General features: G+C 42.5%; 1 protein-coding gene and 1 pseudogene across 8 annotated transcripts in view; both read right to left on the reverse strand.

The window, feature by feature from the left end:
• Positions 1-1,103: 1,103 nt before the first annotated feature.
• On the reverse strand, positions 1,104-1,352 carry LOC118527684 (heat shock factor-binding protein 1 pseudogene; annotated as a pseudogene).
• A 4,171-nt stretch (positions 1,353-5,523) lies between these two features.
• EPB41L5 (erythrocyte membrane protein band 4.1 like 5) overlaps positions 5,524-17,084 on the reverse strand; it is a 139,098-nt gene continuing 127,537 nt past the window's right edge. For 4 of the 8 annotated variants that reach the window (XM_078070666.1, XM_036079628.2, XM_036079630.2 and 1 more), the window contains 3 exons: positions 16,020-16,061; positions 15,527-15,657; positions 5,524-10,229 (listed from right to left, as the gene is read on the reverse strand). In XM_078070666.1, coding sequence (XP_077926792.1) covers positions 10,163-10,229; positions 15,527-15,657; positions 16,020-16,061 — 240 coding nt within the window. In that variant the 3' untranslated portion in view covers positions 5,524-10,162. Of the gene's footprint in view, positions 10,230-15,526; positions 15,658-16,019; positions 16,062-17,084 lie in introns of those variants that run through there. The other 4 variants (XM_036079631.2, XM_078070668.1, XM_078070667.1 and 1 more) reach the window with 4 other exon arrangements.

Consider the following 17,084-nt stretch of genomic DNA (forward strand, 5'->3'; position numbering starts at 1 on the left):
GGAAGCATAGTGCTTCTCGGGAAGAGCTCAGAGGCAGGAAGAACAGCTCATGAGTCTGGGGAAGTGCAGGTGGACCAGGGTTTCACAAAGCAGGCCAAGCTCTCACCCTTGAGGCTCTGTGAGATAGCATTATGTGATATACAACAGATAGACCACTCTTCCTTTTAATAATTGTATTTCACTGCACATTATCGAAACTATAACCAGCCCGTCACAATTGTGATTTACGTTTTAGGATAAGGCTGTGTAAAAGCAAGTTGATGATAACAATAATGTTAAAGTAAGTCCTGGGCGCCTGGGTGGCTCAGTCGGTGAAGCATCTGCCTTCGGCTCAGGTCATGATCCCGGAGTCCTGGGATCGAGTCCCGTGTGGGGCTCCCTGCTTGGCGGGGAGTCTGCTTCTCCCTTACCCCTCACCCCATTCGTGCTCTCGCTCTCAAATAAATAAATTAAAAAAATAAAGTAAGTACTAAGTAACACAAATGTGGCACCCCTGCAGCCTGTGAATACCGTGGGTGACAAGTCGTCCTGAGACGCCTGGGTCTTTCCTGCTGTTAGCACTGGAAGTCCCATGTCCCAGGAACCCTCTCAGTCCCAGGCAAACCAGGACAACTGGTGACCTGTGGTGTGAATGCCTGAGGTGTGCGACATGCTGGTTTCAGGTATTAGAGTCACACAGACTTGTTTCAACTCCTGGTCCAACACCCACTGGAAGCCAGACTTCTGGTTCTTTGTAAGACCACAGAAGTTGTGGTAAGGAGTATACGGGAAAACCTAAATTAAGGATCCGACGGGGTCTGTGGAACACAGTGGATGCTTATCATTCAACCAATATTTTCTTACACTAAAAAATTTGACACTTTTATGCAGGAACCACCAAAGTTTCAGTGTTTAATATTTAACAGCACAACTGACCAAGGTCTAAGATGTTAAGTGACCATGTTCAAGAAACTGGGGGCGGAGGCGGGGGAATCAGTCTATAAACTATATAATATGCGTTAAGAAGAATGCATGCTTTGTAATAGAAAACCTGTCTACACGTAGTAGTTGCTTCAAAAAGCCGTTTGGTCTTCTCTTGGCTTGTAAAAACAGTGTTCCAGATTTCAGTATACATTAGCAACCTTCAACTCTGGTGTGGCAGGCATCTTGTATTTACCTTCCAGTTCTTCCACTCCAGCCTGTGTCGTGAGGTCTGCAGTGTTTTTCTCTGGGTGGTCAATGGGACTACTCATGTCCTTGATTCTTCCAATGATCTGGCCGGACATGGTCTAAAATTTATCTTGCATCTCTTGCAGGAGTGTCTGCACCGCTGAGGTGAAATCCTGCATGGTCTTGGGGTCAGTCTCGGCCATCTCCCCAGGTCCCTTCATTCAACAAATATCTGAGCACAAACTGTACACCAGGAGGCAAGCTAGGTGCCCCCAATTTCAGCAAGGGACGGGCTTATATTATCAGGAAGGCAATTAATAGGTAACTCACAAAGGTGGTGACATGGAGAGGGGCTGATATTGGAGTGCACAGGGGGACATCAGGATGTAGTATGCAACCTGAACCCTAAACAAGAAGCCTCAAGGCACAGAGCCTGGGGCCACCAAGCTCCCAGCAGAAGGAGGCAGGCCCAGTTGGGAGAGTAAGTGCGGGTCACCCAAAAGAGTGGAAGCAGCACAGCCGAAGACCATGCCATGGAGGCCATCGAAAGAGTTTGGATTTTGTGTTCTGGGCATGGGAAGCCATTGCGGTTTCTTTACTTTTTTTTTTTTTTAAGATTTTATTTATTTATTCATGAGAGAGAGAGAAAGAGGCAGAGGCAGAGGGAGAAGGAGGACTTGATCTCAGGACCCTGGGATCATGACCTAAGCTGAAAGCAGATGCTTAACTGACTGAGCCACCAGGCGCTTTAAAAAAAAAAAAAAAAAAAAAAAAGATTTTATTTAGCCATTGTGGTTTCAATGCAGAGGAGCAGGACTTCATTTCTGGCTACAGTTGGAAGATAGAGTCACCCAACAACAGCGATTGCCTGAGCTCAAGCCAGATGCTAACTTGGTCAAGGGGTGTAGCCGCAAAAATGAGGAGGCACTTCAGAGACAGACCCAGCAGGACTTAAGGCCTGGTCGGACATGGGAGGGGAGAGAGATGAACCAAGGGCAAGGAAATAACTCACCGTGACCAGGATCACGCAGCAGCTGCCGTTAGGGCATGCGTCGGGGTGGGGGCTTCGGCAGAACACTTCAAGTCTGGCTTACCATATGCTGAGCCGGAGGGGCTTGTGTAATAGCCATACGGAGCCAGGAGGGGGTGCAGGCAGAGATCTGGGTTGGAGACAGGGACTTGCGGGGCATCAGCACGCAGATGGATTCCGGTATTAACTCCTCGAACCTTCACCACCTTCACCACACCATGAGGCAGGCACTAGTCTCACCCCCATGTACAAGCACAAGGCAGAAAGGCTGATGGACAGGGCTCCAGCAGGGTATATTTTTGTACTTATATTTATAATTCAACAGTTGGCCTACAGTACTGTGCTCGTGACTATTCTAGGTTGAGAACTGTATGCCTTCAGGCCTTGGTTAAGCAAGCATCTGTTGAGCTTGTACTGCTGGCCAGTGCTGCAGACAGTGGTGAGGGGAGCCGGCAGTTGCCCAGGAGAACCACTCCTTCTCTCCACCCCTCTCCACCCCTAATACCTCCCCTGGCCAGATATTCCCATCATTAACCCAGCTCTCAACCTGAGGACCCCTAAGGGATCCATGAGCACGTGGAATTGTATGCCAAACTACCCACATGTCCAGACGTGTGAGAGAGTCCCTAACCTAAACTGATTAAGAGCCAGTGGCATTATTCACAATAGCCAAGAAATGAAAACAACCTACATGTTCACCAGTGGTTGAATGGCTAAAGAAAATGTGTCATACATACAGTGGAATAGTATTCAGCCATGAGAGAGAAGGAAATCCTGCCATTTGTGACAACATGGATGGAACTTGAGGGCATTATGCTAAGTGACATAGTCAGGGAAAGACACATACGGAATTATATCACTTAATATGTAGAATCTAAAAAAGGCAAACTCAGGAACAGAGAGTAGAATGGTGGTTGCTAAGGGCTGACCAGAGCTCCGTGCTGTGGTTTCTTTCTGAGGAGGCTTTGCTTAGAGCCACAGAGGTTTGAAATGGGTAAGCTTCTCGCATGGGAATTCTGGACCCAGGGAGGAAGGGCCTTGGGGGTGCCACAGAAAAACTGAGATTGTGCTCTGTGGCAACTGTGACCGAGGGAGCCAAGACTAGCAGTGCTGAGCGAAGTTAAGTGAGAGGAGAGCGGCAAATTCCTACCCCTAGCCCCACAACCTAGGGCCAGTTCCTTTTCCTTTCTGGACCTCTCTTCTGATCTAGGCACTGAGGAGCTGGGACCAGGTCATCTTGAAATTCTAGTTCCCACCCCAACATCCTAATTTCCTAGCTTGAGAGTGTGAACTAGCTCTGACCTTTGCCTGATGCACTTGGAGGAGTGAGGGTGCACTACAGAGGGCTAGGGAGTGGGCCACCAGGGCCCACGCGGGCATGGGCAACCCTGCTGTGGTAAGGCTGCTCTGCACCCCTCTGGGTCTCTCCTCCAGGATGGAACCTTGGAAGCTAAGCACAGTGGGGTTGACTGTGGGACAAATCAGCCTAAGCCCACCACACCGCCCCCAAACCAACACTGAGCTAATTTTCTTGGGCCTTACTGACCTGAGCTCCCTTTTTGACCCTCCTGCCTTTTCTTGGTGCTGACCACAAAAGCCCTTTCTGGGTGGCATGCTGGATTCATTTTTTTAATATTTAATATTTTAAAAACAGAAATCACATCAAAATAGATGGTTGTGGAGTATTAACATACATTTTTTTCAAGATTTTATTTATTCATTTGAGAGAGACAGAGAGAGCACAAGCAGGGGAAGTGGGAGAGGGAGAAGCAGGCTCCCCGCTGAGCAGGGAGCCCGACGTGGGGATCGATCCCAGGACCCCGAGATCATGACCTGAGCCGAAGGCAGATGCTTCACCATCTGAGCCACCCAGGCACCCCAACATACATTTTTTTTTAAAAAAGTGCAAGCCCTGGGGTGGAAGGCATGGGGCGGCTGGGTGATAGACATTGGGGAGGGTATGTGCTATGGTGAGCGCTGTGAATTGTGCGAGACTGTTGAATCACAGATCTGTACCTCTGAAGCAAATAATACAATATATGTTAAAAAAAAAAAAAAAAGAAGAAGACAGCAGGAGGGGAAGAATGAAGGGGGGAATTGGAGGGGGAGACGAACCATGAGAGACGATGGACTCTGAGAAACAAACTGAGGGTTCTAGAGGGGAGGGGGGTGGGAGGATGCGTTAGGCTGGTGATGGGTATTAAATTAAGGAGGGCACGCTCTGCATGGAGCACTGGGTGTTATACACAAACAATGAATCATGGAACACTACATCAAAACTAGTGATGTAATGTATGGTGAATAACATAACAATTAAAAAAAAAAAGTGCAAGCCCTATCTCCAACGCTTAAAGAGCAATTACCCAGCTATAGTCAACTTCCCTGAATTTTCTGGGTCTGAATTTTCTTTTTCTTCAGATTTTAACAACTGTGATACATAGTGTCTTCTCCCAAATCTGTGACTGTCTTGGTAGCCCATTAACCATTCCCCTCCCTTCGGGGATCCACAGCCTTCTTCGGTGTCCTGCCCTCTCCAACTCAAAATGCCAGTAAGGGTGAGCAGCAGGGAGCAGCCAGACCATTCCTGCTGGTGCCAGAGAAGGAGTCCACACTTCCACCCATCCTCTCAGTTCAGAGAGCTCCCCATATCTTTCCAATGAGTCACTGTGCTTCAGTTAGAGTGCTCTGGTTGCTTAATGCCCAATGTCTTTGAGGAGAACTTCCAGCATAGGTGACAGAGCCCAGGTGCCTGCCTCACCCTGCACATGCATTAGAGCCTAAGAAAAGCTCTTTGGTTTTCAGGGCCCATTGCTATCTGTTTTCTGGGTGGAAGGGGGAGGAGGGGAGCAGAAAAGAAACTGTTCTCAGGAGCCTCACTGACCTCTGCCCAGCAGCATGTTCTTCATTGGGATGGTATGATGGAGGACATCTACTACTGTCTCCCGGATGCTGCACCGTGTACAATGTACCATCCCGTCCCAGACAAAGGACCCGAGGCGCGGGTTCATTAAGCAATTTATTCAAGGTCTCCTGGTACTGAGTAGTAGAGCTGTGTTTCTACTGTACCATGCTGCTCCTGGGAACAACCACTGTGCCTGCCAGGATATGCTGGGAATGACCAATGAGGTTTTTAAACTTTGAAAATGCCTCTACTCCCAAATTTGTACCACACATATTAAAATGGTCACTGAAAACTGGTGCTGCTTCTGTTCACGGCTTCCATGTGGTCCCTCGTGTTCCTATTAACAGCAGCTCTGATCTAACAATGGTGTTGAGCACAGAAAACAGGCAGCATGCAGGTATTCCACTTGCAAGAAACTGAAAACAGCTCATAAGAACAGAAATGTTTCACAAAAGCTTTATTTGTGGTCACATCTACGGTTCTCAGGTCAGTATACAAACAACTCAGTGCAGTGCAGTGCTTCTAATACAAGTCATATAAAACTGCGGAACACAGTGAAGAATAGTGCACTCGATATAAAAATAAATTACACTTTAAAAGCTACTGCAAAGCTTTACACATATAAAAAGTAAACACAAAATAGTTAGTGAGGTCCTTTTAACTGTCTATCATATCCAGAAAAGAAAATTTACTTATGAAAATAAAGAGCCAGGGGTCTGTGCTGAAACACCTCCCTGATAAAGAGAAATCCTCGGAAGTGACTGAATTGTTGTCTCAGGCAATATGATAAGAGCCTCACGTGCCCTATCCAAGAACTGGAAATCGCTACAGCTAGCGCAGCGGCGTTCGGCTCAGGACCAACTTCTATGCCCCAAACACACTTCCTCATCCTGAAGGCTGAGAGATAGGAAAAGCTTCCAACTTTCCTCTGATCATTGAAAAAAACACAGTGTTTACCTTTTTGAGCGGAAAAAAGGACAAATAATATAGAAATGTACGTTCTTCAGTCTGCAGAAGATTCCAGGCTTCTAAGTAACTGAAAGGCTGAAGGCAAGACTGGTTAGAAACTGGTGAGGCCTCACAAAGACTCTCAGAGCTGGGAGACCCATGACTGCACCCTGCCCGTGTGCACATGAGGGTGCCTCCACGTGCAGCTGCTGCTGCAGAACCTGTGTGAACCCCGGCCTGACCCCCGGGCGCCAGGCAGGCACGGCAGCAGCGTGGGACTGGAGTCGGCCCCTGCTCCTGTAAGTGCAGCCCGGGGGCAGCAGAGCCCGCCGGTGCGGGCTATCGTGTGTGCCGCGCTGGTGCTTGGGCAGCCCAGCTGAGTGCTGAAGTATCAACGCTCTCTGCTCTTCACAGAAGACTTCGCTCATCCCTGCTCTCAATGAGAAGACAAGAACTTTGCTTCGCAAGACCCTTACTTATAGAAAAAGATGGAAGATTTTTCTTTATGTAAGTGACTGCCAAATAATTCTGCTCTAACAAAGTCTCTGAAGTGACACCTGAGCTTTCATTCTGGGGCTTATTAGGCAACAGAAGATGGGGGTTTTAGCGTAAGAACAAGCAGTCAAGATGCAAGGAACAACCCAGGGCTTTCATCCTTAACTGTCCACAGAGCATCTGTGATTGTGCGAAAGCAGATAAAGGTGAAGACAAACAGTCAGTAGGCTGTAAGAGATATTTTTAAACAGAATTTTTCTTAAAACAATATAAACATTTTAGGAAAGCTGTTAAGGGTATGTCTAAATTTATCAAGACCAAAGGAACCTAGTCATTCCTTTGTTCAGCAGTGCTTCTTGAAGGGCAGGCATGAAAGAACAATGAGCCATTCCAGTGTATACAAAGGTGAGACTACCGACAATAGTAAGGAATAGGATCTCGTTTATCATTTTACAAGTTCAGAAGAAGAGTTGAGGGCAGAAAGCTGAAACCTAGCACTCTTATTTAAACCACCATGCCAACTCTCCCTTCCCGTACCCGGGCTGTCAGAGGGCCTGATTTGAGGTTCCTCTCCTTTCTGCCCCCCGCCCCCCAAGGCCTGCAGCAGACGCCTACTGCATGGTTGTACTAAGTGTTCCTGGGGCGGAGCGCACAGTAAGCCATGAGACAGGGGCAGCAGCAACAACCCAGTCCTTGCAAGCCCCACAGACCCACGAGGCCTGGCAAGACAACAAAAGAAGCCCTGCCACTCTCTCAGCACCAGCCTCAAATCTGCTCCCAGTCACAAGTTCCATCATCGCTGATCCTAATGAGTTACCACAGTCAAATCCGGTACTGGAAAATCTGGGAAGAAAGTAACCACAGAGTAGCTGAGCCTGTGGCTAAAAGCCTCCTGTTATTTGTTGCCAATCTGGGTCGGTTATCTCAGCTATAAATCACCTCCAAACTACCTTCAAACGGAAGAATGCTAACAGCTTTCTAGCTGGAGCCCTCAAATAAACTATTGTTCTTGCTCTCTTTTCAAACATGTTCTCATTACTTCTGACTTAATTAAATGCTGCCAATATTTCTTTTTAGCTACATTTACTAAGGTGCATGGGAACCTCATTCTAGAGAGAAACTTCCTGCCCAACTAGCTGTCATTTTGAACAGCCAGTACGGCTATTTCATCTCATCTGAGGATCAGAGCTTTAGTTAATCAGATGATTCTCGGATGTGCAGGTGGGTTTTAATCTTTGTAGGGGAGGACTATGCCCTGAAGGTCAACAGCGGGTCATGCCATCAGAGCTGTCCCTCCTCCCACTTCAATGTAACCGACCTGCCTTCTTATCCAGTATTATCTCAAATCTCACTCTGCTCACATTCTTTACTGACTCACATATACCGGCTTCTCTCTCATCATGGAGGCAGACTTCCTTTCCCTCTCGGACACATTCACAGATATCCTGAGCCCTGCCATTCTCTCCCCTCCACTCTCAGATGAGCAAGAACAAGATCAGTGTTACAGCAACTCTGGGGAAGGCACCAGCAGCAGTCATGACAGGGAAGTTATACTTGACAGGTATCTAAACTGCCAGGGCTAATTCATCATTAAAGTATTAATTTCCATGTTTACCACTTTGTGTCAGGACAAAAGACAAAATTTCCTCCTTTAAGCCTGAGATTTAAGTAAATTTTAAGAAAGTCCTTTTCGATATGCTAACTGGCAAGAATATATACTGAAGACACAGAGGTTATAGAATATTTTCAGCAACGTATTCCTAAACTGCAAAAAGTTTAAAATAAGGATGGTGCTACCTCCTAAACTGGATGGGAAATTTAGGCCTTCCAATCTAGTAATACCTTAGCTGCTCTGTGGTTAGATGCACAACTTTGACCTTTCAGTACATCTAGCATTGTCACACACTGGAAATTTGATGTCCAGTCCAGGGTGCTTCGGGTCAGGCCCCTGGTCAAGCCCTTGGTTCTAGGCGTCACTTACAGCTGCGAGAAAATTTGTTTTACAATTAAGAATTGGCAAGAGCTCCACCAATGAAATTCACAAGCTCAGCATAATGGCTAAGGGGAAGCAGCCAGCAAGAAGTGCCAACTTTCTTTCCTTCAGCAAAGTTGTTCTGTGCAAAAGTGGTTTCCAAACTCTACAGCTCCCTGGGAAACAGCACAAGATTAAAATTCCTGAGCTTTCCAATCAGACACTAGTGTGTGTTTGCCTAGCCCATGACTATGCTACAGGGAACCCAGGATAGTCCAAACCATGGAGTTTTAAAGATCACAAAACTGGATGTTCTCTTGTGCTGAGCAACATAAATTCACACTCAGTTATATACATAATACAGGGCAGAAAACTAAACATCAAATTCCAGGAGGTATAGTTTGACATCAATCCTTGATCACAGGGATTAACAACAATGATACCAACATGGTTTCTACCTCATCCTCATTTCCAGCAGCAACTGCAGTTTACCTCCTGCATTCTGAATTTTTAAAGCTAAAATAAGAGTGTTTTTCTGGAAGTCAGGATTGCAAGAGGTTATTTTTACACTCTTCTTCATTTTCTATATGCACATGTGCTACTTTAACATCCAGAAATTTTTTTTATACCAGAAGTGATTAGGAACTTCTAGAGACTTTTTAAAATTAACAAAAAATTCCTAATGTAAGGTGAGATACGAGTTCTTACAGTATGCTAAGTACAGTTTCAGACACAGGTGTTCAAGAAACAAATCCCCTTCAACCCGCGATTCCTTATTTCTGTCCTGGTATTTTTGTTTTTGTTTTGTTTTCTTTAGTTTACAAGTTCTAAATTTATTCAGCTCACATTAAAAGGAGATGGAGCCTATATCCAAATCGGTGCCAGTGTGGAGAAGTGACTGTTGTCTCTGTCCAGGCTGAAAAGTTAGAGAGTATGTGTGTGGTGCATGTGAGGGCTTCCTGTGGGGAAGCAGGGCTGAAAAAAACAGGACACAAAATATGCACAATTGATTTCTCTGTATTCTTCTCAAGGTTTAGCTTACCTTGACGTAAACTTAGAAGTATTAAGATAGCCAGTCCAGTAAGAAGTCAAAAGTATGGGAGACACTTGAAAACCTTCTGTATTCTAAACTTCTCTTTAATAATTATAAACAATTAGGCCTCAAACTACCTACATGATGTCCTCATTAATTTCCTAAATTCCTGATTTCCAGGTACTGCATGGATAAGGGCAACTTCTCTAACAGGTGCTCAGATCAGGGACACACCCTGATACTAGAGAGAGAAATAACATTCAAAAGGCCATAACTGACTATCAGACAGCCTGGTTATGGAGGGGTTATGAACAATTATAACCACTAGATGGAGCCAAGAGTTTGAAGGAAACAACAGGGAAAAGAATTCCCTTGTTTCAGGAATATACAACTTTAATACGATTATAGAAAGTAAGACCAGATACCTTCATTTGGGCAAATATGTAGTGTAATTAAAAATTTCCAGTTGGACGGAAAATGTTTTTCATTGAGTTGAAGTCAAATCTGGGTGAGCATTTTACTCACAAGTAAGGACAAGCTCCTGAATCTGAACATTCCAGTGGAAATGGATTCCAGGACGGACAGCTGCAGAGTGCTGGATATTCCAGTTATAGGTGAGAAGGAGCCAATCCCTCAGAGCTCAGTTGTCAGTAAACACTTCTGCTTCAAGACGGTTTCTTCCGCCAACGTTGGAACAGAGCTGAAAGGAAGAAAGAAGGGGTTATTATTCAGTGAAACCACTGGGCTGGGAGCAACCTGCATTTCTTCACCAGTGTTACATGGAGCAGGTTGAGAGTAAATTACAGATCTAAATGACTGTGTTGCAACACCTAATTTAGTAATGAGATATTTACAGAAGGGAATTTTCTAGATAAATGATGCTTATTTCATCTTGAAATGAAATCTAGAGATATCAATTTCCCCTACTGCCTTGAATAAAACATACCAAACACTTAATCATTTCTTAATGAATCAGGGTTATTATTATGAATGGCAAGAATAATACTGTGGTGAGCATGATAGCAAACCTGCTCAAGAAATACCAAGGTAAGTGGGTACACTGTTCTGTGCTTTATACAGATAGTCCCAGATGGCTGTGGCTGAGTTCCCACACCAGTTAATCTGCTTTGTCAGAGTTATGTGAAAAATAAAAGGATATGGGCTTTGCATGAGCACCCAAGAGTCTCTGCCATAGTTGAAGAGCATGAACTCAGAGGCAAGGATGTAATGTCATCTATCTCGGTTTCATTAAAACTTAACATCAAAATACATAGTACAAAGGACATAGTTTAACATGTCGAAACTACTAACAAGCTTGATAGTTGAAAAAGCAGTCATGTGTACCAGCCCCCTCCATTTCTACTACATAGAGACAAACACTTTCAACAGTTTTCTTTTTTTCCTGGCATTTTCCTTCGTTTTTCTGTATCTCTGTTTCTCCTAGTATAGTCCCTTGGATTTGTTATAAATGCAAATTCTTAGGCACTACCCCAGGCATACTGAATAGGAGGCTCTGAGGATGGGGCCCAGTAAGCTGTGATTACTTGCTTTAAAATTTTATTTATTTATTTATTTGAGAGAGAGAGAGAGAGAGCGAGCGCATGTGCATGAGTGGGAGGGGCAGAGGGAGAAGGAGAGTGAATCTCAAGCAGACTCAGCCATTGAGTGATGAGTGTGGAGCCTGATGCCGGGCTCGATCTCATAATCCTGAGATCACAACCTGAGCTGAAACCAAGAGTCAGATACTCAACCAACTGCACCACCAGGCACCCCCAAGCTGTGTTTTAATAAGCCCTCCAGGTGATTGTGATGTACAACCAGCAAAAGTCCAAGTGGCCTGTTTCTACAATGACTTCCTGCCATGGATTATGAAGGCTTACCATTCTCAGAACCCACTCACCAGCTCCCCAATCCTTCCTTCCTACCTTTTCAATACAGTTAAACGAACAACTTTCATCATGTTAATATTCAGTGTTTGTTGTAATTATGTAAATATTTTCACAACTGATATAAGCATACATTTTTTTCTTATATAATTTGTTCTTCCTGAATTGAAGAACTGCTTCATTTTTTTCACTCTTTGCTCTGTTTTCTGTACTTATTTCTAATTTGTCCTTAAGCTTGCAGCCTAGAACCATGGATCTCTCCACAGTACATTCAAACATGTCATGTAATTTTTCAAAAACTGGGGTAAGCCACGTGTTTGTGTTTTTTCTTGGCAATATTCTTCCTGGAACTCTATATCCCCTCTTCAAATCTGTACAGAATTGTTCCTAGACCAGTGGGGCAGCTGCTGCCTCAGAACTTTCCTCCACCTTCCTCCTGGTCAGTTCCTGCACCTGTTTCCTGGGTCCCTTGTCTTCCTCCTTCTTGGATAATCACCTTGTTTTGATGGAACACATCCTCCAGTGAGTAAATGCCTGAGTAAGACCGCATGAGTATATATTTTAGAGAAACTCCAGGTCTACTCATTCTAATCTCACACTTCATTGATGGTCTGGATATAAACATCTAGGTGAAAAATAATTTTCCTCCAGAATTCTGAAGGCATTGCTCCATTATCTTCTTGCTTTCAGAAAAGTATGCTGTCGTTCTGATTACCAATCCTTTCATGTACTCTTTTTTACCTCCCTCTCTGGACTTATATATCCTCTCTTAATTCCGATATTCTGAAATTTCATGATGGTCCTTGGTGTTGTCTATTTTCATTCTCTCTGCTGGGTACACAGGCCCATTTAATCTAAAAACTCAAGTACTTCTGGGCGCCTGGGTGGCTCAGTCGTTTTAGCGTCTGCCTTGGCTCAGGTCATGATCTCAGGGTCCTGGGATCAGGCCCACATCGGGCTCCCTGCTCAGCGGGGAGTCTGCTTCTCCCTCGCCTTCTCCCTCTCCCCCAGAGCTCATGCTCTGTCTCTCCCTCAAATAAATAAAATCTTAAAAAAAACAAAAAACAAAACTGAAGTACTTCCAAGAAATCTCAATTCCTTCGACAATTTTCTCTTATGTGCTCTGTTCTTCTTTCTGGATCTTCAATGATTCATATATAGGACTGCCTGGACCAATCCTCCAATTTTCTCTTCTGTCCCAGTTTTCATCTTTTTGTTCTACTTTTTTGGGAGATGTCCTCAATCTTATCTTCCACACATTCTTTGGATTTTATTTTTAACATGGTTAATAATTTCTAAGAACACTGTGTTTTCTGTTTCCTTTCTTTTTCATTTCCTATTAGTGTTGGATGGATGCAGCATCTCCTCTCTCATGGAACTATCATTTGTGAAGTTTCTGATGCTCATGTTCCCTTCTTTCCTCCGTTTCTTTTTCAGTTTACCGGTTTCAGTTTTTCCTCAAACATTTGGAAATCTTTGGCTCTCTTCACATTTATGAGGAAAGCACCTATTCGTATTTAAAAGTAAAGCACTGGTATGCCATTTGGAAACTGTACATACAGGCAAAACTCACTAACTAATGGGCTTGCGGTAGTTGCAGAGGACCCAGCAAAGCAGTGTCCAGACTTCAGACCCACAGAAAATGAGATTATAAATGTGTATTGTTTTAAGATGTTAAATATGTGGCAATTTGTTACACAACAAACTAATATACATAATTATGTTTACACAATTCATTTGCATTGCTATTTATGTAGTTGACTATTAATGGGCTTTTGGAAAGTTTTCAAAGCTTGGGCTATTATGAATACAGCTGCTGTAAACATTCTTGTACATGTCCTCTGATAGACATTTATTTGTATTTCTACTGAGTATGTATATAATAGAATCACTAAGTCAGTGGGTATGTTCAGCTTTAGTAGATATTGCCAAACCTATTTCCAACATGGTTATTCCACTTTGAAAAGTTCCAGTTGCCCCATACCTTCACCAACACTTGATACTATGTGTCTTTTTCACTTCAGTGATTCTGGTAGTATATAGTGGTCACTACATGGTGGTTTGAATTTGTATTCCTCAATGACTAGTCAAGTTGCACACTGTCTTGTATGCTTATTGACCATCTGGATATCCACTTCTGAACTGCCTTTTCAAGTCTTGCCAATTTTTCTATTTAGCTGTTTTTTTCTTATTGATTTACAAGAGCTCTTTATATTCTAGATATATAAAGATTCTTTCCTTTGTCAAAGAAAGAGAGATAGAGATCAAAGGGGAGGAGGGAGGAAGTGCAAGTATTTTCTCTCACTCTCTGGCTTCCCTTTCTGAGATCTTGAAATTATTTCTTTTGATGAACAGAAGTTCTTGATATAATCCAAGTTATTGATTTCTTCCCCATTATTAAAGCTTCTTGTGACCTGTTTAAAAAATTTTCCTGATCTCCAGGATGTTTGCTTATATTTTCTTCTAAAAGCTTTATTATTTGATGTTTCACATTTAGATCTGCAATCCATCAAGAATGGATTTTTGTGTATGGTCTGAGGTTGGGTCAAGATTAATCTTTTCCCACATAGATATTTAATTTGTCCAGCTGATTTACTAAAAGACCATCCTTTCCCCACAGCAGTACACCATCCCTTTTTCACAAATCAGGTAACTGTGTATGTGTGAGTTTGTTTCTAGACCCTACTCTGTTCCACTGATTCATTTATCTTTTTTTTTTTTTTTTTGAGGTATGACTGGCATATAACATTATATTAGTTTCAGGTGCACTACCTGTCCTTTTTGATCTCTTTAATTCCTCTATGACTATTTTGTTTTGGGAAGGAATGTAGACAATCTCTTCTTTCATCTGTAATTTTTAATTTAGAAGTCCTAAGGACTCATATTTTATTGTATAAACTCAATTACAAAGCATTATTACCTGGTTCTCTGCACATAATCTCTATTTTTACAGTGGCAATTACTAGGCATATAAATGGTTAGAAAAATAACCTATTAAAATTGTATACAGTGCTATTTGACAACTACATGTGAGTTCCCTACGGCAAGTCCCATGCCTGTTTTGTTCACTGCTATCTTCAGTGCTGCCAAACCAGATAAAATCAATGCCTGGTACATAACAGACATTCAATAAGTGTTTGCTGAGTGAGTGATTATATTACTTTGAAGACTGTGGGGATAAGAGAACAACTTTAAAATGAAACTATCAATTTCTCTCAAGTTAATCAGCTCTAATAATTCTTCCAGTTAATGAGGAAATTTCTTCTTTAATTAGGAAAGCATCTACTTCAACTGACCTACACTCTCTCAGCACCAGGAGGATGTGAGAAACAGACCACCAGGAAAAAGTCTGAGGTGAGAATGAAGGCAATTGTACATCTTTTGGTCCTAACAATGAAGAGTTGAACTACATGCCAAACAAAAGGTCTTTTGAGTCCAGCTTCTGTTTGTGGCAAGCAATATGTTGAAATGAACTTGTAACAGGTATGAGGGCTCACTCAGAGGCCTCATCTTGGGAATCTCCTACCTCACTCTTATCTATGACTCTTCACCTTACGGATGGACAACATAATAGTAAAAGAATGAAAGGAAAAGACACAAATGAATTTTAAAATAAATATAAATTTTTGGGCGCCTGGGTGGCTCAGTTGGTTAAGCGACTGCCTTCGGCTCAGGTCATGATCCTGGAGTCCCGGGATCGAGTCCCGCATCGGGCTCCCTGCTCGGCAGGGAGTCTGCTTCTCCCTCTGCCCTCTTCCCTCTTGTGCTGTCTGTCTCTCATTCTCTCTCTCTCAAATAAATAAATAAAATCTTTAAAAAAAATAAAATAAAATAAAATAAATATAAATTTTTTAAGATAAGCCTATTAACATGTTAACATTTATGAAGACTTCATAAAAATATATAAGGGCTACTTTATAATTTTGTCGAAAATTGTTACTGACAAAAAAACAGAAAAAACACTATTCTAAATAACAGAGAAAACATTTATCCATTTTCAATTAAGTTCAGTTAAAGAACAATTGACATTACTGCTATAAATATATTAATTTTATTATTCTTTCCTCCTAACAGATGCCTAAGAACTGCAATGGAGAAATAATTTCCTCACCTGGTCACAGCATCCACCAAGAATGGTGCTGGGGGAGAAATCAGCGAGATTACTTCTCTGTTACCATGTCCCTCCTTCCCTGCCAAGGATGGTCCACTTCCTACCAGTCCATTGGAAAGGACGCCACTCTGCTGAGGGAGACAGATACCACACCTGAGCAGAGGTGACAACATAGGCCCGGGCATCAGCAGTTCAGCTCCAAGCCACCTTTCCCTAATGATTATGGTAATAAGTAAGAGGATTTTGATGGTCATGGGCTGTTTTGGTTTGTTTTTTTACCATCCTCCACCTCAGATTTTTATTTTTGTTTTTGTCGGCAGCTTTAAGCCTTTACAAACAGAAAAGCTAAATCACTAGTTTGAAGCCATTAAGTTATTAACAGAACTTTGGGAATGACCCCATTTTTAAGGAAAAACAAGAGTTTGGTAATCCTTTAGGCCTCACTCTTCAAGGGTAATCAAAATAAAAGGTAAATCAAATATCATTAACTTACTGGTACAATCCACCGTGGTGTGATCATGGATGTTGAAGATACCTAAAATAAATTTTATATATGTGTTTACTTTTAGGGAAGACTTATTTTCATAATCATTCTCATAATGTTTCCTTCTACTACTACAGAATGCATTGTAGAGGGAGACAGTTCTTAATGGCTCCCCCTGAGGTGACATGCACTTTGAATCCAAGACCCTTTTCTACAACACAGATGCCGTACTCACGACTTAAGAAACTGTCCTAATTTTGAGAATCTCTTTAATTTAAAAATGTTCTACTCCAAGAATGCTACTACTACTTTCAGTTCCTTATTAATAGGACTTCCCCGACCCTCCAACCCCAGCATCCAGTTTAACATTTTATTTTCTGACATTTCAGTTCATTACAAATAATCATAGCCTTCTTGGTAGCATCCTGAACAGTGGATTGTGACTAATCCAAATGAATAGCACAAAGTACACAGAAAAAAAAATCTGTTTATATACAGGTCATTCTCTAATTATCATTCATGCATATAGAAACACTCACATTGCTCCTGACTCACAGGGGCTTTGTTACATTCTTTTTAATGTTTAATTTTCTAGATCTTACTTCTATGTGTAGAATTAGAAGCTAATGAACTCCTATTTTATAGAAACTATAGTCCTTAGACTCATGGTCTTAGATTCTGATAAGAAAAAAAATTTATGTAAGTCCATGTCTTATTAATAAGTGAGCACCAGAAGAATAAAAGTACAAAGTATGGCTTTCCCACCAATATTAAGAAAATGCACTTTTACCATAGGAAATACAAGGGAGAGAGAAAGAATATATGGTAAAGGTAAATAAAAAATGGTTTGGCAGAAACAAGTCCTATAATAACCATAATTACAGTAAATATAAATGGATTTAACTCAATCAGAGGATAGAGATCCTCAAATAAGATTTAAAAAACAAGATCTAGCGGGCGCCTGGGTGGCTCAGATGGTTAAGCATCTGCCTTCGGCTCAGGTCATGATCCCAGGGTCCTGGGATTGAGTCCCGCATCAGGCTCCCTGCTCAGTGCAGAGCCTGCTGCTCCCTC

The sequence above is a fragment of the Halichoerus grypus genome, chromosome 4 (assembly GCF_964656455.1).
Source record: "Halichoerus grypus chromosome 4, mHalGry1.hap1.1, whole genome shotgun sequence".
Classification (NCBI taxonomy): Eukaryota; Metazoa; Chordata; class Mammalia; order Carnivora; family Phocidae; genus Halichoerus; species Halichoerus grypus.